Here is a 21493-nt window from a genome sequence, read left to right on the forward strand (position 1 = left end):
GCTGACCAACCAACCAACCTACCTACCAACCAGTTAACCTGCCTATCTTTTTATCTACCAACCAAACTACTTTCTACCCACCTATCAGCCAACTGATCTACCTTTGTACCTATTAATTAACCAATCATCATACCTGTCAACTAACTGACCAACCAACCTACCTTTCTACATAACTATCAACCAAATAACCTACTTTTTACATAGCTACCTTTCCACCAAGTGACCTGCCTTTCCACCTACCAATCATCTACTTACCAATTAAATTTCCAACTAACCAATAAACCAACCAGTTAACCTGCCTATCTTTTTACCTACCAACCAACCTACTTTCTACCCACCTATCAACCACCCGACCCACCCGATTGCTTGATTGTACCTATCAATCAAGCAATCATCATACCTACCAACGAACTGACCAACCAACCAACCAATCAACCAACCCACCATCCTCCATACCTGTCAACCAAACAAGCTACTTTATACCTAGCCACCTTTCTGCCAAACAACCTACCTTTCTACCTATCAAGCATCATACTTACCAATTAAATTGCCAACTGACCAACCAACCAACCAACCAGTTAACCTGCCTTACTTACCAACCAACCTACGTTCTACCCACCTATCAACCACCCAACCTACCTTTGTACCTATCAATCAATCAATCATCATACCTACCAACGAATTGACCAACCAACCAACCAATCAACCAACCAATCAACCAACCCACCATCTTACATACCTGTCAACCAAACAAGCTACTTTATACCTAGCTACCTTTCTGCCAAGCAACCTACTTTTCTACCTACCAATCATTATACCAATTAACATGCCGACCAACCAACCAACATACCAACCCGTTAACCTGCCTATCTTTTTACCTACCAACCAACCTACCCACCTATCAATCAACTGACCTACCTTTGTACCTATCAATCAACTAATCCTTATAAGTACCATTTAACTGACCAACCAACCAACCAATCAACCTGAAGTTTAAATATACTAAATTCGCTGTGTGCTCTTCTGTAATAATGATCTGAGTTATGATTGATATTTTATGATTGAGATGCAGCAGAATCGAACCCCAGGGTGAAGTTTGATTATAGGCAGGTGTTTTTTTCTGTTCTAAATGAAAGTTAAAGAGGAACATGTTGCGACAGGCAAGAGATGTAGATAATGTTATTACAGGATGTTTGGAGAATAAAAGCTAGTCTCAGCCTGACTGCTGGTGGTTCTCAGTGTCAGTAGCTACAGACGTCCATCACTGCTGAATACCTGCTGAATCCAGTCCATCAGCTCTTATTGTTATACAGGGTGAGGCTTCAGAACCCGAGTCAAGCGTACAGGAAAACAAAAAACGCTACATATCTAATGAGTCATTATACACATCATGATTATATACTCAATATACAGAGTGAATGACAGTAAACCGCTTAAACCGTCTGACGAGTATTGAACCTACTGACCTGATGGAACCTGATTTAGGGCGCTATATATCGTACACCCAGTGTGAGATATGTTGCGATGCTCATTGCTATCTTACACCCCGTCAACAGTCTATTTTCATGCCTTGCATCAGAGTTTCTGATTATTTCTACACTGATGGGTGTGATGTTCTGGAAGTGAAGGTGTGTTCAGGTAAATTTCTGGTGTGTTTCTATATATTTTGGTAACAGAAAACACAGGAGCTCCACTGACTGATTAAAACCCTGACAACAGTCAACAATCAGAGTCTATTCCTATAGGTGCTCCAGAGCACAAACCTGACTTTAAACTCAACAATAAACAGAATAAAGAATAAAACATTAAAATAATATAAAACATTAATAACAACAGTTCAACAACAGTGTCCTCTGCTGAAACACACAAAGCCCCACAATGTTAAGATACAAATGCGCCAAAATCAGAGCTCACCTGAGTCTTAAAGGGAATGATGAGTAAGAGGCACTCTGATTGGTTTATTTCACGTTATGCCCAAAATTGGCCACACCCATGATTAATTAAGATAATCAATTCATGTTTTTTGCGCATTTTGAGTCACGCAAGATATGCTTTTCCACACTCACGATACCAAAAACACACTGATACGTCCTAAATCCAGCTGCATGGTGCGGAATTGACAGGTGCACTATAGATAACTAAAAAACCATTAGAGCTCTTTTTATAAAGAGTGTTTAATCTTTATTGATTAAACTAATCCATTAAAGTAATGTGTGATGCAACATGCACAAGAAATTACTTTAAAACATTTACTTTATCAAGCTCTACAATACAGAGTTACTATAGTCACTAATATCACTTACAACTCTACGGTGCATTAAATGATTTGATGGTCTTTTTTGCAGTGACTGCACTTGATGATACTTTCAAAGTTCTTGAAATTCTTATATTCAGGTTAACTGACCTTCATTTCTCTAAGTATTTTTCTTTATTTATTTAGTTGAGTAGTTCTTGTGTCTCATAACCTGGATTAGAACATTACTCAAATATTCACTATTCACTGTATACCTGTAACTCTACCTCTTCACTACTTTACTTTAACTGATGCTCTCAAACACTTTATTAAGAGACAAGAAATTCAAGTAATTAACTCTTGATGAGTTCAGCACAGCTGTTAACTGAAAGCCTGAATTCCAGGAGACTCTACCTCATAAAGCTGACTGAGAAAATCCAGCAGAGATGTTCAAAAACTGATCATCTAAGAATATACAGCTCTGGAAAAAATAAGAGAGCACTTAAAAAAGATGAGTTTCTTTGATTTTACCAAATTAAAAAACCTCTGGAATATAATCAAGAGGAAGACGGATGATCACAAACCATCAAACCACCAAACTGAACTGCTTGAATTTTTACACCAGGAGTAAAGCAGCATAAAGTTATCCAAAAGCAGTGTGTAAGACTGGTGGAGGAGAACATGATGCCAAGATGCATGAAAAAAAACTGTGATTAAAAACCAACCAGGATTATTCCACCAAATATTGATTATTTCTGAACTCTTAAAAATTTATGAATATGAACTTGTTTTCTTTGCATTATTTGAGGTCTGAAAGCTCTGCATCTTTTTTGTTATTTCAGTCATTTCTCATTTTCTGTAAATAAATGCTCTAAATGAGAATATTTTTATTTGTAATTTGGGAGAAATGTTGTCTGTAGTTTATAGAATAAAACAACAATGTTCATTTTACTCAAACATAAACCTATAAATAGGTTTTTTAAAAGATTTTTTTCCAGAGCTGTAAAATAATTGGCTTCAGTGTAGAGAGAAATGAGTGTATTTGGAGAATAAATGAAGGCTGATTGTGTAGGACGAGGCTACATAGGTATATAATAGGTGTATAATGTGATTTATGGTGTTATGGTAGGTGTGTGTGTGATTGGTCAGGCTGCAGTAGGAGTTTTTCAGGGTCTGCATTGCGCTGGTGGGAGTGGTGTTTAGTTTAGTGTGTTTAAATCAAACAGTTCTGAGAATCACCTGAGGAGAAACTCAGACAGCAGGAATTCACTGTGTTTTATTCTTTACATTTTTCTACTGACAGAAACACAAAGCCACGCCCTCCACATTAAACCCTTAACTACCCCTCCTCCCTGTGTGAGTGAGTTATATACTCTACAGTAATGTCTGCAGGATTACTATAGAGCGTTTATACATTACACAACAGTTCACGCCTACACTGAAAAAAACAATGAGTAAAATTTACTTTAAAAAAAGTTTTACAACTTTCTGCATTTACTTTTTTTAAAGTAAATTTAATTTCAGATAAATTTAAGAAACTTCAACTCGGTTTCAAGACTTAAATGTTACACAGAGTAAATAAGTGAACTGAACTTCAGTCAATCCTTTCTTTTAGTAAACTTTACTTCATTTATTTTACTGAATCAATCCTTTCTTTTAGTAAACTTTACTTCATTTATTTTTACTGAATCAATCCTTTCTTTTAGTAAACTTTACTTCATTTATTTTTACTGAATCAATCCTTTCTTTTAGTAAACTTTACTACATTTATTTTTACTGAATCAATCCTTTCTTTTAGTAAACTTTACTTCATTTATTTTTACTGAATCAATCCTTTCTTTTAGTAAACTTTACTTCATTTATTTTTACTGAATCAATCCTTTCTTTAGTAAACTTTACTTCATTTATTTTTACTGAATCAATCCTTTCTTTTACTAAACTTTACTTCATTTATTTTTACTGAATCAATCCTTTCTTTTAGTAAACTTTACTTCATTTATTTTTACTGAATCAATCCTTTCTTTAGTAAACTTTACTTCATTTATTTTTACTGAATCAATCCTTTCTTTTAGTAAACTTTACTTCATTTATTTTTACTGAATCAATCCTTTCTTTTAGTAAACTTTACTACATTTATTTTTACTGAATCAATCCTTTCTTTTAGTAAACTTTACTTCATTTATTTTTACTGAATCAATCCTTTCTTTTAGTAAACTTTACTTCATTTATTTTTACTGAATCAATCCTTTCTTTAGTAAACTTTACTTCATTTATTTTTACTGAATCAATCCTTTCTTTTACTAAACTTTACTTCATTTATTTTTACTGAATCAATCCTTTATTTTAGTAAACTTTACTTCATTTATTTTTACTGAATCAATCCTTTCTTTTAGTGAACTTTACTTCATTTATTTTACTGAATCAATCCTTTCTTTTAGTAAACTTTACTTCATTTATTTTTACTAAATCAATCCTTTCTTTTAGTAAACTTTACTTCATTTATTTTTACTGAATCAATCCTTTCTTTTAGTAAACTTTACTTCATTTATTTTTACTGAATCAATCCTTTCTTTTACTAAACTTTACTTCATTTATTTTTACTGAATCAATCCTTTCTTTTAGTAAACTTTACTTCATTTATTTTTACTGAATCAATCCTTTCTTTAGTAAACTTTACTTCATTTATTTTTACTGAATCAATCCTTTCTTTTACTAAACTTTACTTCATTTATTTTTACTGAATCAATCCTTTCTTTTAGTAAACTTTACTTCATTTATTTTTACTGAATCAATCCTTTCTTTTAGTAAACTTTACTTCATTTATTTTTACTGAATCAATCCTTTCTTTTAGTAAACTTTACTTCATTTATTTTTACTGAATCAATCCTTTCTTTTAGTAAACTTTACTTCATTTATTTTTACTGAATCAATCCTTTCTTTTATTAAACTTTACTTCATTTATTTTTACTGAATCAATCCTTTCTTTTAGTAAACTTTACAAATGCAGAAAGTTGCAAAACATTTTTAAAGTAAATTTTACTCATCATTTTTTTCTGTGTACATTTTATAAAAAAGTGATTTCCTTTTATTATATAAGGAGAGACTTAATTATTACAGTATATAAAACAGTCAGTTACACTGCAGAGATATTAATCTGCCCAGTTATGAAGCACAAGTGATTGTGAATCAAATGCACCTTCTATGGTGCAAATTAAACTATTAAAAGTGAAACAAACAGTGGTGATTAACCTGTACAATACACTGCCCCCCCCCCCCCCCCAAAAAAAAAAAAAGCAGTAATGAATGTAGCACAGAAAGTGAGTAAATGTGCGTTTGTTACATAATTTCTTTGCTTTTTTTTGTTGGAAAGTCTTTTAATTTCTCAAATTTTTATGATTAATACTTTTTTATTATAAGAGAATAAGAATAATGCAAAGTGTAAAAGTAACACTAGTGCACTACAAGTTCAGTTTCTGAATCAGTTTCTTTTATAATTATTTTGCTATTTATAGGTTTATGTTTGAGTAAAATGAACATTGTTGTTTTATTCTATAAACTACAGACAACATTTCTCCCAAATTACAAATAAAAATATTCTCATTTAGAGCATTTATTTACAGAAAATGAGAAATGACTGAAATAACAAAAAAGATGCAGAACTTTCAGACCTCAAATAATGCAAAGAAAACAAGTTCATATTCATAAAGTTTTAAGAGTTCAGAAATAATCAATATTCGGTGGAATTACCCTGGTTGGTTTTTAATCACAGTTTTAATTTCATGCATCTTGGCATCATGTTCTCCTCCACCAGTCTTACACACTGCTTTTGGATAACTTTATGCTGCTTTACTCCTGGTGTAAAGATTCAAGCAGTTCAGTTTGGTGGTTTGATGGTTTGTGATCTTCCATCTTCCTCTTGATTATATTCCAGAGGTTTTCCATTTGATAAAATCAAAGAAACTCATCATTTTTTAAAGTGCTCTATTTTTTTCCAGAGCTGTATATATTTAATAGTGCATCTCGAAAAAATAGAATATTATTGAAAAGTTACTTTATTTCAGTAATTCAGTTGAAAATATGAAACTCATATATTATATAGATGTATTAAACACAGCATTTATTTATTTTATTGTTGATGATTATATGGATTACAGACAATAAAAAAAATCAGTTTTTCAGAAAATTAGAATATTATATAAGACCAGTTGGTACTTTTGGTTCTCAGTGTGGGCAGTGTGCCAAGTCCTGCTGGAAAATAAAATCCACATCTCCATAAAAGTTGTCAGCAGAGGCAAGCATGAAGTGCTGAAACAACTTAGACACAAAATAGCAACCACCACGAAAACTATAGCAACACCTTAGTGACCACCTAGCAACACCTTAGCAGCCCTTAGAAAGCAATTTAAAAACAACATAGCAACCACCACGGATACTATAGCAACACCTTAGTGACCACCCAGCAAGACCTTAGTAGCCAACTAAAAAAAAATAAAAACAACATTGCAACCACCACGGATACTATAGCAACACCTTAGTGACCACCTAGCAACACCTTAGTAGCCACTTAGAAAGCAATTTAAAAACAACATAGCAACCACCACGGATACTATAGCAACACCTTAGTGACCACCTAGCAAGACCTTAGTAGACAACTAAAAAAATAATAAAAACAACATAGCAACCACCACTGATACTATAGCAACACCTTAGCTACCATATAGCAACACCTTAGTAACCACCTAACGAGCTCTTAGACACAAAATAGCAACCGCCACGAATACTATAGCAACACCTTAGTGACCACCTAGTAACACCTTAGTAGCCACTTAGAAAGCAATTTAAAAACAACATAGCAACCACCATGGATAATATATCAACACCTTAGTGACCACCTAGCAACGTTAGTAGCCAGTTAGATAGCAATTTAAAAACAACATAGCAACCACCACTGATACTATAGCAACACCTTAGTGACCACCTAGCAAGACCTTAGTAGCCAACTAAAAAAAATTAAAAACAACATAGCAACCACCACGAATACTATAGCAACACTTTAGCTACCATATAGCAACACCTTAGTAACCACCTAACGAGCTCTTAGACACAAAATAGCAACTGCCACGAATACTATAGCAACACCTTAGCTACCATATAGCAACACCTTAATAACCACCTAACGAGCTCTTAGACACAAAATAGCAACTGCCACGAATACTATAGCAACACCTTAGCTACCATATAGCAACACCTTAGTAACCACCTAACGAGCTCTTAGACACAAAATAGCAACCGCCACGAATACTATAGCAACACCTTAGCTATCATATAGCAACACCTTAATAACCACCTAACGAGCTCTTAGACACAAAATAGCAACCGCCACGAATACTATAGCAACACCTTAGCTACCATATAGCAACACCTTAATAACCACCTAACGAGCTCTTAGACACAAAATAGCAACCACCACGAATACTATAGCAACACCTTAGCTACCATATAGCAACACCTTAATAACCACCTAACGAGCTCTTAGACACAAAATAGCAACCACCACGAACACTATAGCAACACCTTAGCTACCATATAGCAACACCTTAGTAACCACCTAACGAGCTCTTAGACACAAAATAGCAACCACCACGAATACTATAGCAACACCTTAGCTACCATATAGCAACACCTTAATAACCACCTAACGAGCTCTTAGACACAAAATAGCAACCACCACGAATACTATAGCAACACCTTAGCTACCATATAGCAACACCTTAGTAACCACCTAACGAGCTCTTAGACACAAAATAGCAACCGCCACGAATACTATAACAACACCTTAGTGACCACCTAGTAACACCTTAGTAGCCACTTAGAAAGCAATTTAAAAACAACATAGCAACCACCATGGATAATATATCAACACCTTAGTGACCACCTAGCAACGTTAGTAGCCAGTTAGATAGCAATTTAAAAACAACATAGCAACCACCACTGATACTATAGCAACACCTTAGTGACCACCTAGCAAGACCTTAGTAGCCAACTAAAAAAAATTTAAAACAACATAGCAACCACCACAAATACTATAGCAACACTTTAGCTACCATATAGCAACACCTTAGTAACCACCTAACGAGCTCTTAGACACAAAATAGCAACTGCCACGAATACTATAGCAACACCTTAGCTACCATATAGCAACACCTTAGTAACCACCTAACGAGCTCTTAGACACAAAATAGCAACCACCACGAATACTATAGCAACACCTTAGCTACCATATAGCAACACCTTAATAACCACCTAACGAGCTCTTAGACACAAAATAGCAACCGCCACGAATACTATAGCAACACCTTAGCTACCATATAGCAACACCTTAGTAACCACCTAACGAGCTCTTAGACACAAAATAGCAACTGCCACGAATACTATAGCAACACCTTAGCTACCATATAGCAACACCTTAGTAACCACCTAACGAGCTCTTAGACACAAAATAGCAACCACCACGAATACTATAGCAACACCTTAGCTACCATATAGCAACACCTTAGTAACCACCTAACGAGCTCTTAGACACAAAATAGCAACCGCCACGAATACTATAGCAACACCTTAGCTACCATATAGCAACACCTTAGTAACCACCTAACGAGCTCTTAGACACAAAATAGCAACCACCACGAATACTATAGCAACACCTTAGCTACCATATAGCAACACCTTAGTAACCACCTAACGAGCTCTTAGACACAAAATAGCAACCGCCACGAATAATATAGCAACACCTTAGCTACCATATAGCAACACCTTAGTAACCACCTAACGAGCTCTTAGACACAAAATAGCAACCGCCACGAATACTATAGCAACACCTTAGCTACCATATAGCAACACCTTAATAACCACCTAACGAGCTCTTAGACACAAAATAGCAACCGCCACGAATACTATAGCAACACCTTAGCTACCATATAGCAACACCTTAATAACCACCTAACGAGCTCTTAGACACAAAATAGCAACCGCCACGAATACTATAGCAACACCTTAGCTACCATATAGCAACACCTTAGTAACCACCTAACGAGCTCTTAGACACAAAATAGCAACTGCCACGAATACTATAGCAACACCTTAGCTACCATATAGCAACACCTTAGTAACCACCTAACGAGCTCTTAGACACAAAATAGCAACCGCCACGAATACTATAGCAACACCTTAGCTATCATATAGCAACACCTTAATAACCACCTAACGAGCTCTTAGACACAAAATAGCAACCGCCACGAATACTATAGCAACACCTTAGCTACCATATAGCAACACCTTAATAACCACCTAACGAGCTCTTAGACACAAAATAGCAACCGCCACGAATACTATAGCAACACCTTAGCTACCATATAGCAACACCTTAGTAACCACCTAACGAGCTCTTAGACACAAAATAGCAACTGCCACGAATACTATAGCAACACCTTAGCTACCATATAGCAACACCTTAGTAACCACCTAACGAGCTCTTAGACACAAAATAGCAACTGCCACGAATACTATAGCAACACCTTAGCTACCGTATAGCAACACCTTAGTAACCACCTAACGAGCTCTTAGACACAAAATAGCAACCGCCACGAATACTATAGCAACACCTTAGCTACCATATAGCAACACCTTAATAACCACCTAACGAGCTCTTAGACACAAAATAGCAACCGCCACGAATACTATAGCAACACCTTAGCTACCATATAGCAACACCTTAATAACCACCTAACGAGCTCTTAGACACAAAATAGCAACCGCCACGAATACTATAGCAACACCTTAGCTACCATATAGCAACACCTTAATAACCACCTAACGAGCTCTTAGACACAAAATAGCAACCGCCACGAATACTATAGCAACACCTTAGCTACCATATAGCAACACCTTAGTAACCACCTAACGAGCTCTTAGACACAAAATAGCAACCGCCACGAATACTATAGCAACACCTTAGCTATCATATAGCAACACCTTAATAACCACCTAACGAGCTCTTAGACACAAAATAGCAACTGCCACGAATACTATAGCAACACCTTAGCTACCATATAGCAACACCTTAGTAACCACCTAACGAGCTCTTAGACACAAAATAGCAACCGCCACGAATACTATAGCAACACCTTAGCTACCATATAGCAACACCTTAGTAACCACCTAACGAGCTCTTAGACACAAAATAGCAACCACCACGAATACTATAGCAACACCTTAGCTACCATATAGCAACACCTTAGTAACCACCTAACGAGCTCTTAGACACAAAATAGCAACCGCCACGAATAATATAGCAACACCTTAGCTACCATATAGCAACACCTTAGTAACCACCTAACGAGCTCTTAGACACAAAATAGCAACCGCCACGAATACTATAGCAACACCTTAGCTACCATATAGCAACACCTTAATAACCACCTAACGAGCTCTTAGACACAAAATAGCAACCGCCACGAATACTATAGCAACACCTTAGCTACCATATAGCAACACCTTAATAACCACCTAACGAGCTCTTAGACACAAAATAGCAACCGCCACGAATACTATAGCAACACCTTAGCTACCATATAGCAACACCTTAGTAACCACCTAACGAGCTCTTAGACACAAAATAGCAACTGCCACGAATACTATAGCAACACCTTAGCTACCATATAGCAACACCTTAGTAACCACCTAACGAGCTCTTAGACACAAAATAGCAACCGCCACGAATACTATAGCAACACCTTAGCTATCATATAGCAACACCTTAATAACCACCTAACGAGCTCTTAGACACAAAATAGCAACCGCCACGAATACTATAGCAACACCTTAGCTACCATATAGCAACACCTTAATAACCACCTAACGAGCTCTTAGACACAAAATAGCAACCGCCACGAATACTATAGCAACACCTTAGCTACCATATAGCAACACCTTAGTAACCACCTAACGAGCTCTTAGACACAAAATAGCAACTGCCACGAATACTATAGCAACACCTTAGCTACCATATAGCAACACCTTAGTAACCACCTAACGAGCTCTTAGACACAAAATAGCAACTGCCACGAATACTATAGCAACACCTTAGCTACCGTATAGCAACACCTTAGTAACCACCTAACGAGCTCTTAGACACAAAATAGCAACCGCCACGAATACTATAGCAACACCTTAGCTACCATATAGCAACACCTTAATAACCACCTAACGAGCTCTTAGACACAAAATAGCAACCGCCACGAATACTATAGCAACACCTTAGCTACCATATAGCAACACCTTAATAACCACCTAACGAGCTCTTAGACACAAAATAGCAACCGCCACGAATACTATAGCAACACCTTAGCTACCATATAGCAACACCTTAATAACCACCTAACGAGCTCTTAGACACAAAATAGCAACCGCCACGAATACTATAGCAACACCTTAGCTACCATATAGCAACACCTTAGTAACCACCTAACGAGCTCTTAGACACAAAATAGCAACCGCCACGAATACTATAGCAACACCTTAGCTACCATATAGCAACACCTTAGTAACCACCTAACGAGCTCTTAGACACAAAATAGCAACCGCCACGAATACTATAGCAAAATTTTAGTGAAACAACTTAGAAACAACATAGCAACCCACAGGGATACAATAGCACCTGCCTAGCAACAACTTAGCAACACCATAGCAACCAATGGGAGCCATTTTAGCTGCACAACCATTCTGTGTTTATTTCAGAAAACGCACTTTTCTAGTTAAAGTCTGATGTTTTATAAATACGATGAACAGTCTAAAGAATTCAAAATCATAAGGTGAACCACAGTGCTCACTAAATCAGACATTCGTATGATTTTATATTTTTGTACAGTTTTTACAGTCTAGTGCAGAAAAGCAAAACTAGTGTAAAAGTAACTTTTAGAAGGTTCTGTTTTTTACTTTTAATTTCTTGCTTCTTTTCATGAAGTTATTAGCTGTATTTGACTGTGATATATTAGCAATAACCACAATAATGCTGTATATAATTATAGAAAATGTTGCCACTTATTTCTTATCAAAAAACTTTTGTTGATTAGTTTTAATGTTTTTTGTCTAAAAGCTGTTGTTGAAAAGCTGTTCTATTTTAAATCATATGATGGCTCCCATTTGGAAGAGAAATGTATATGAAATCCATTTAGAAATCATCATTTTGCTGTATTTTCTCAGTTGTTTGAAATTCACTTGAAATGTGTTTTACATATACAGAAATACATTCCTATATATTTATTTTTATAAACTAGTGTAAAAGTAACTTCTAGAACTGCAGTGATGCTTAAATCATAAAAGTCCAACTCAACACCATCAACAAGTTCATTACTGTTTGTTTGTTTTATCATTAAATTGTACAATACTTTATATTTTTGTACAGTTTTACGCTCTAGAACAGAGCAGAGCAACAAAACTAGAAGTTCATATTTTCTTGAAAAGGTTGCCTCTTATTTTTCATTATGAATGTTATGAATAGCTTTGTTAGTTTTTGTCTAAAAGCGGTTTAAATTTAAATGTAAGTTTAAATTTTTCATAAAATTATAGTACGCATTCTATTTAGAAAAGGAATATATGTAAAATATGTTTAGAAATATGTTTCATTTGATCACTAAAAGTTTCAATTATTTGACAATCACTTGAAATGTATTTAAAATGTATTTATATATATATATCCCTTTACGGTGTAGAGTAGAAGAAAAAACTAGTACTAAAGGAACACTTAGAAGTTATTGTTTTTATATGTCTTAAAGTTATAAACTGTATTTCATAGAAACATATCAGCTTTACAGTTTTATCAGCTTTATCATTTTATAAATAATAAATAAGAAAACGCTGCCTAAAGGCTGTTTTTTAAAAGCTGTTCTATTTTCTCGTAAAATCATATCATGCATTCCATATGGAACAGAAATATATGTGAAATATGCTTATAAAAACATTTGATTTGATTACTAAAAGTTGATTGACTGTTTTTTTTTCTCAAATATTAAAAATTCACTTGAAATGTATTTTAAAAATATTTTAAATATAAAGAAATATATGCCTATATATTTTTTCTTTCACAGATAAGAGAACACTAGTGTAAAGTAACACTTAGAAGTTATTGTTTTTACACAAATTTTCTTGCATTATGTCTTGAAATTATAAATTGTATTTGCCAGTGATATATCAGCATAACATCAGTAATTTTATACATAATTATAGAAAAATTTGCCACTTATTTTATCAGCAAAAATATGTTTCAAACAATTTAATAATTGACACTATTTAAGACATTTTTTTTCATTACACATTTTTAAGTAATGTCTCAGTTCATTATTATTTACAACATTCTTATCTTTTACTACTGTCAATTCATTATTTATTAAGGCATTACTTAACCATTTAAAAATAGTTCCTTTTATTGTTAGTTTTGTTACTTTTTGTCAAAAAGCTATTTTCTAAAGTCTGTTCTATATTCTAGTAAAATCATATGATGCATTTTTTTTAAAGAAATATATGTGAAATATGTTCATAAATATGTTTAATTTGATGACTGAAAGTCGAATTTTTTTCTCTATTGTTTGAGAAGTAATTTCCTTGAGATGTAATTTAAATGTATTTTAACTATAAATATATACATTTTCCATTTACAGTGTAGAGTAAAAGAGAAACATAGTGCAAAAGTAACTTCTAGAACTAAAGTAAAGCTTAAAAAGTGTAAAAGACAAGCTCAACACCATCAACAAGTTCATTACTCTCGCAATTATCATTAACTGTATGGACCCTAAGATAGAGCCCTGGGGTTCTCCACAGTTTACACTATATAGTAAAAGGTTAATACAGTGTCTACATTAGTTTCTACATTAGAATTAATAACAGAATATTAATTAAAGGGTTTAATAGAAGCTAAAGGACCTCAGTAGTGAACCTTTACTATAGAACTGAAACTCTATTCATAAACACACGGATAGAATTACAGATGAAGCCTGAGTTACACCCTGTACTGCTAAGTTTACTCAGAGTTTAACTGTGTTATAAGTATAAATACTGTAGACCCTACCCCTCCTCCAGTCCTCACTGCTCTATAACACACTGTACTGGTTTTATTCCAGCTCCAGTACAGCACCAGTATCACCACAGGTACTCACCAGTGCGAGGGCGAGCGTGAGCGGGAAGCTCCTCATCCTGTAGCCGAGGGTCCTGTAGGAGCTCTGGCCTCAGAAAGAGCTGTAATTCCCCTCTGCGGTTTACTATTACACCAGGGGGAGGGGCTATATTATCATGAGGGAGGCCAAGCCACGCCCACGTGACATCATCAAGTTCAGGATGCACTCTCACCACAGGTAGAGCTCAGGTATGGAGTGTGGGTGGGTGTGTTACAGCAGTGAATAGTGAAGTGATCACACACACACACATATATAAGGAATCATGTAGTAACTTAAAAAAGTGTTAAATAAACCAAAATACTCTTTCTGAGGCTGAAACTCTGATAAACTTATCCTGTAAAACAAACATTGGTTTAATTTGAATTTGAGGGGAAAATATACCAGAAATAGGTGGATTTGTTCCCCCTCTTAAAAAAAGATATCACAGAAAAAGCAGTAATTGTTTTAAAATAAACTTTAATTTTGAAAGTGAGCCGAAATCTGCACCCCAGCCATGAAAAGCACCCTCTCATAAAAATAAGAAAAAAGAAACGTCGCTTTTAGCCTCTCCTGAGAGGGGGTGCTTTTTCTGGCGGGGGAACTGAATTCAGCACCATAGTATAGTGCCTAAATCTGCACCCCCGCCATGAAAAGCACTCTCTCTCGGAAGTATGCACCCACGTCTTCTCGGCTTTAACTTTACTTAGAAAATGGAAATACCATAAATACTGTTCTAAGCTATGCTGACTCGTAAGAAACAAGAAAAAAATAAATGTCACCTGCAGCCTCTCCCGAGAGGGGGTGCTTTTTATGGTGGGGGTGCTGAATTCAGCACCATAGTACAGTGCCTAAATCTGCACCCCGCCATAAAAAGCACCCCCTCTCTGAAGCACGTTTATAAATAAAGTTAGCTAAAGCAATTATCTCTGCTTTTTAATCTTTTTAATCATGTGGGTGCATGCTCCCAAGAGAGGGTGCTTTTCATGGCGGGGGTGCAGATTTAGGCACTATACTATGGTGCTGAATTCAGCCCCCCTGTCAGGTAAAGCACCCTCTCAGGAGAGGCTGCAGGTGTTGTTTTTTATTTTCCTTATTTCTTACGAGTCAGTGAAGCTTGGAACAGTATCTTGGATATGTTCTATTTTCTAAGTAAAGTTAAAGCCGAGAAGATGTGGGTGTGCGCTCTCTCGAGAGAGGGTGCTTTTCCTGGAGGGGGTGCAGATTTCTGGGAAATGTCTTGTTCTGCTAACAGACTGGGAGGGTTTGGGTTATCTAACGTTTATATTAATCACGGCCAAAAATCTCTATAAAATGTAAAGTTACATTATTTTAATAAAAGGACACCATTGTAAGAAGTGCTTTCAGTAGCCATTATAAAAGTTGGCTACCTGTTCATCATAATTTCTATTATTGCTATTTCTACAGGGCATTCCATAGAGTTGTTCTGGCTATGAAGCCTCCATACTTTTATTTATAGAGTCGTCTGTGAATATTTGATAGTGAGATCTTCACTCCTGCCCTCTGGAGGTTGTTGCTGATGTTACTAACAGTTAATTTAGGGGTTTTCTTTAAAGAACTGACAATCTTTCTGTTTTATAAACTGCTGTGGTTTCCCTTGGTCTATCTGTTCACAAATGTCACCTAGTACACCAGTGACGACTTTCTTCTTTAGGATATTCCAAACAATTGTACTGGCTATGGCGCATATTTGTCCTCCAATGGTTCTGATTGATTTTCAATCTTCTCTCAGCTTCACGGTTTCTTGTTTTTCTCACATAGACTTTCACAGCTCTCTGATTTTAATGTTGGTTTTTATCTTCTTGTGAAGCCTCTGTACTTTTATTCGTAAAGTTTTATGTGAATATTAGATTGTGATATCTTCACTCCTGCCCTCTGGAGGTTGTTGCTGATGTTACTAACAGTTAATTTATGTTTTTTTCTTTAAAGAACTCACAATGTTTCTCTTTCATCAACTGCTGTGGTTTCCCTTGGTCTATCTGTTTAGCCCCTCTTATTTAGTACACCAGTGATGACTTTCTTCTTCACCCATAGACTCTTATATATTTTTGGTTTTAATGTTATTGGTTACTTCTCTAAACTATAAAAACACAGTCTGTACAGATAAAAATCCAAATCTAAAACTGAGCATTCAGACATTCAGTGCTATAATATTTATTGTTTGAATTAGTAATGTTTCAGGATGCACCTGGTCAACAAAACACACCCAATAGGTGAGTTCAGACAGATGGTGCTACTGAATCTTCTGAACTGTGTTTCAGATCCAGATGTAAATACCAGATGTAAATACCTGAAAATAAAATCTAAAAGATATAAAGACGTTGAATTCACTGTTCCAATACTATTGGAGAAGACTGTTGATTAGTAATATTTCGTGTTTTCTGAGCAGAAATGTTGTTAAGCAGTTCTCATGTGCCTCTTGTTATCTTTTTACTCTATTATATACTGAAAAACAAGAAGTGCTTTAGTGCAGTTGGGTCTAAAAGCTGAAGTTGAAAGTTTACAAGAGTTTTTAGTTATAGTTTAAGTTTTTATAGCAGTGTAGAGAGACCCTCCCCCAACTGCACAGAGATAACCATCAGTTTTATCATCATTTTTAAGTGGAAGTGTGATGTAATTCTTCTTTTTTGTTGGGTTAAACCAAATAACAGCTCACTAATCTCCATTGAATCTCCATTGAATCACAGCCAGTCACATTCTGCATGGGAAAACACTTACCTTTAGATATTGCGTGTATAAAAAATAAACAGATTGAACATACAGTAAGTATGAATATATTTACATTGAAATAAAGAACGCCCTTGTTTTTCTGGTGAAATTCTCTACCAGTTTGATGTGTCACACGCCTACCTTGCAATTTAATCCAAGATGACGTAATCCAAGATAGATCCATATTGGTTTTATGGCCTTATAATGTTATCCATGCTCTACAACTGGTGTAGAAAATTAGATCACTGTCTACCACTTGCTTTTTATTTAATTTTGTTTATTTATTTTATTATTTTCCTTACTTTTAAGATGTCTTTGTTTTAGTTACACAAGTTAGAATAGGTCCTGGGCTAATATGTCTTAAAACATGTTCATCATAAAGTTTTTTACACAAAATCACTCTGACATAAAGATAAAAATCTCACCATCTCTATTCTTACCAGTTTCAGTCTCTTTCAGAATCAGCCGTTTAAGAGCTCTGCTTTTCACTTTTATGCAAATAAGCTTTTTCTGTCCTTTTCACACACATCCCATGTTTATGCTGAACATTTACAACACGTTAGCGTTAGCATGTGCTAAATGGCAAAAAACAACACAAACATGCAAGTTCATGCTCAACTGTGATAGAAGCACAAAATGTAAAAAAAAATAGCTGCTGACTTTCCATTAACAGTAAGTACAGATTCCTCCCTCAGAAGAAGTCTGCTGGCTAATCCTGCTGTATATTGTCAACTGAAGTTCTAGTGGGTGGGGCTCTGGTGGGGGTTGACAGGTAAGGGGTGGAGCCAGGGTGGTACTATGCAGATTTTCTTTTTGTGACATCACATTATAGGAGGCGCCAAATGTGTCATAGAAGCAAATGATTCCTGACACAAAACTCTTTTTCAGACGATTCACAGAAAACAGATGGATGTATTTTATTGGTAATTGTAATTATATTACTATGTCTCCATTAAAGGTCTAAATTCATCGTTTTTAAATTAATTTTAAAATGTCTAGTTGTGTCTCTAGTGTGAATGAATACCATGCTGTTTTTTGTGAAAAAAAAGAAGAAATGCTCTGGTGTTTCTATTTAGCCCTGTTTTAGATCACTGAATTAGTGGTCTCTGAAGAAAGAGACAGGGGCTGTGACCGAAATGGCTCCCTATTTACTAGTTAGGACACTATTGAGTATTTCAGCCATTTTTCTTTGAGTGTCCGAATCATAAGGGGGCATTCGTACGTGATTTTGAGGGCACTAAAAACTCCCATAATGCATCATGATTTATAGTAAACATCGCTGCTTACTAAGCGAGCTGAATGTGTCCCAAAATGCATTGCGGGTTTCGCTACTAAGCAACAGACAGCTGAAGAAACGAAGCGGACAGTGAGCCATTAGGGTTGCCAGATTGTTACAGAGGGATTCAGACAAAACCAATTCACTGGGTAAAACGTGTTTCAAATCCGCCAAATTACTGAGAAAACCACCCAAACAGCGGATGTTCATCAAATTAACAATATTACAGGGTTTATTTCAACATGATCTTAACTAAAATAACTGAATTAACTTAAATATCACTAATTACAAAAAACTATATTTAAATGAGTTTATCTGCATGTGTGTTTATGGAGTTTTAAATACACACCTGTGTGTGTTTCTGCGACCTGCGCTGGCGCATAGTGTCCGAATACACTCCTGTTTTATCACTAATTAGTGAACTACATAGTGTCTCCCTAAATAGCGCAACACTAATGAGGGAGTAGGGAGCCATTTCGGTCACAGCCAGGATTTTGGCTTTTACTCATTAATATGCAAATATATCGCCTCTGATTGGCTAACAGCACTGTGCAGCAGAGAACGCTTACCTGCTGCTGCCTTCCCCCCACAGTAAATTTTACAGCTCTTAAACTTAAAGTACAAAATGTTTTCAGAGATACAGCCTTAGTTTCTTTCAGCTAAACTAATGCTACTAAACTCTTATCTTAGTTTCACCACGTCGAAGCCCCAGAGTCGCTCTATATCATAAAAAACGTCAAACCGTGCTTTCTTAGTGTATATTTAAGATCTGGGTAAAATGCAGAATCAACCGGAGATCCGATTTAAACCTACAGTTACTTACACAGAATAGCTAATGCTAACAAGCTCTGTGAACAAATACTGTAAGCTTCGCCTGTGGGCGGTCCTGAGCCGAAGTGGGCGAGGCCATGATGAAGTCACTGTTTGAGGCAATACCATAACATCTCTCTGTTTAACTAGTATTTCTGAGGATTTTCTTTTACCATCTGCAGCAGACAATGGAGGTTGAGGAAGAGTTTCATCATGTGCAGCATCATAACAACTCAGAGAGACCCACTGTATTTCACAAACAACAAGAACAAGAGGATTTTAGCGAAAGAAGAACTTTAATACAGGAAGTGTACAGCAGATACAGGTACAGGTTCCCACAGTAAAGGTGAGTTTGCACCACTGGAGATGTTTAACGCTGGTAGAGGAAGTGGAAAATGATTCATATAAAGGTGTGTAGGTGTGTTTTCAGTGTGAACATTCCATCATTCTTCACCCTCACACTCTTTCTCAGTCAGTAGACCAAACAGAACCTGCTCGGTTAAAGAAACTAAACACCAGAGAAATTAAACACCACCTCTGCAGAATAAGGGAGAATCATTGTCGTTTTTGTTGTAATTGTGTTTCTTTCTGGAGAATCTTCACTTCTATCTTCTGATGATGTCTTGTCTTCTACCAGACAATCTTCAGCTCAGAGTTAACCCCCCCTCAGGCTCTTCAGCCTCAGACCCACCATTCCACCCTTCAGCCTGTCAACAGCAGGGTTAGCAGCTCACCTGTGCAGGTGCTGAAGCTCCGCCCACATGCAGGTCACCTTCCAGGAACTTCACTTACAGATCAGAAGTCTTCAAACCCGGGTTCTGTGACACTGAGTGGCCAATAGGTAACTTTAATTCCGTGTTAAACTATTTATTCTATGTATTTGTAGCCACGCCCCCTCTAAAATGCACAGGTGGGAGAATCCCAAATCTAGGACAGTAAGGACCAGAACATGCCTCCTCCAATACATGTGAAGTACTTTCAGCTCTTCAACTGTGCAATATTGCCATTATTGCCACTGGATGAAACACAATCTTAAAGCAAGATATATTTAAGTATACGTATGATACCTCCACCCCCATGCTTCACAGTTGGCAAGGTTTGATCTTTTCATGAAATCCAAAACAATGTAGTTAAACTAAGTTTGGCAGTGTACAGCTAAACTATACAGTATGTACAAAAGTATTGGGACAGCTGTTAATTCATTGTTTCTTCCAAAAGGGAATTAAACATATTTTAAATATATATATTTTTAAAAGTAGATAAAGAGATTACTTTTAAACAAATTAAACAAAAATATTATACAATATATATTATTCAATATTACATACAGTATCTATCTATCTATCTATCTATCTATCTATCTATCTGTTTGTCTGTCTCTGTCTTTGTCTCTCTATCTATCTGTCTGTCTGTCTGTCTGTCCTTCTATCTCTGTATGTCTGCTTGTTTTTATGTCTGCCTGTCTCTGCATTTATCTGTCTGTCTGTCTGTTTAACTCATTCATCTGTCTGTATCTCTGGCTTTCTGTTTGTCCATCCATCCGTCTCTGTCTGTCTTTCTGTCTCTCTATCTATCTGTCTGTCTGTCACTGTTTGTGAGCTTGTCTTTGCCGGTAAATCCATCCATCTTCATGGGATTTTTTGGTCCAAATGGAAAATCGTTATGTTTGGAGAAACAAAAACACTGCATTCCAGCATAAGACCCTTATCCTATCTGTGAAACATGGTGGTGGTAGTGTTATGGTTTGGGCCTGTTTTGCTGCATCTGTGCCTGGAGGGCTTGCCTTCAATAATGGAACAAATAATTCTGAATTATAAATCAGAGAATTTTAAAGGAAAATATTAGAACATCTGAAAATCAGATTAATAGGGTTACATGCACACATGCACACATGCACTTACATGCAATCATTTGATAATTTCTGAAAATTACTGAAAACTTGAATAATCAGATGACTGCAACACATAATGTATCATGTAGTAACTTAAAAGTGTTAAACAAACCAAATTTTGAGTTGTATCAAAGAGTTCTGAATAAAAATATCAGAATATTTGTCTATGAACTGAATCTCAGGAAAAGGTGGGTCATGCAGCAGGACAATGACCCTGATCACAAAAATCATTCTACTAAAGAATAAAGTTAATGTTTTGGAATGAGGCCAAATCAAAGTCCTGATCTTAATCCAATGGAAATGTTGTGGGCGAGCTGAAGTGAGCAGTTAATGTGACTTTCACATACCAT

The 21493-nt window shown here is 35.8% G+C and overlaps 1 protein-coding gene across 1 annotated transcript in view; it reads right to left on the minus strand.

Annotated features, from left to right (window-relative positions):
• LOC103040476 (cadherin-like protein 26) overlaps positions 1 to 14533 on the minus strand; it is a 33571-nt gene extending 19038 nt beyond the window's left edge. Inside the window, exon 1 of the mRNA XM_049462879.1 lies at positions 14443 to 14533. Within this exon, the coding sequence (XP_049318836.1) occupies positions 14443 to 14478 (36 nt within the window). The 5' untranslated portion in view covers positions 14479 to 14533. The remainder of the gene's footprint in view (positions 1 to 14442) is intronic.
• Between the last annotated feature and the right edge of the window lie 6960 nt (positions 14534 to 21493).

This window comes from Astyanax mexicanus, chromosome 13 (genome assembly GCF_023375975.1).
Source record: "Astyanax mexicanus isolate ESR-SI-001 chromosome 13, AstMex3_surface, whole genome shotgun sequence".
Lineage (NCBI taxonomy): Eukaryota > Metazoa > Chordata > Actinopteri > Characiformes > Acestrorhamphidae > Astyanax > Astyanax mexicanus.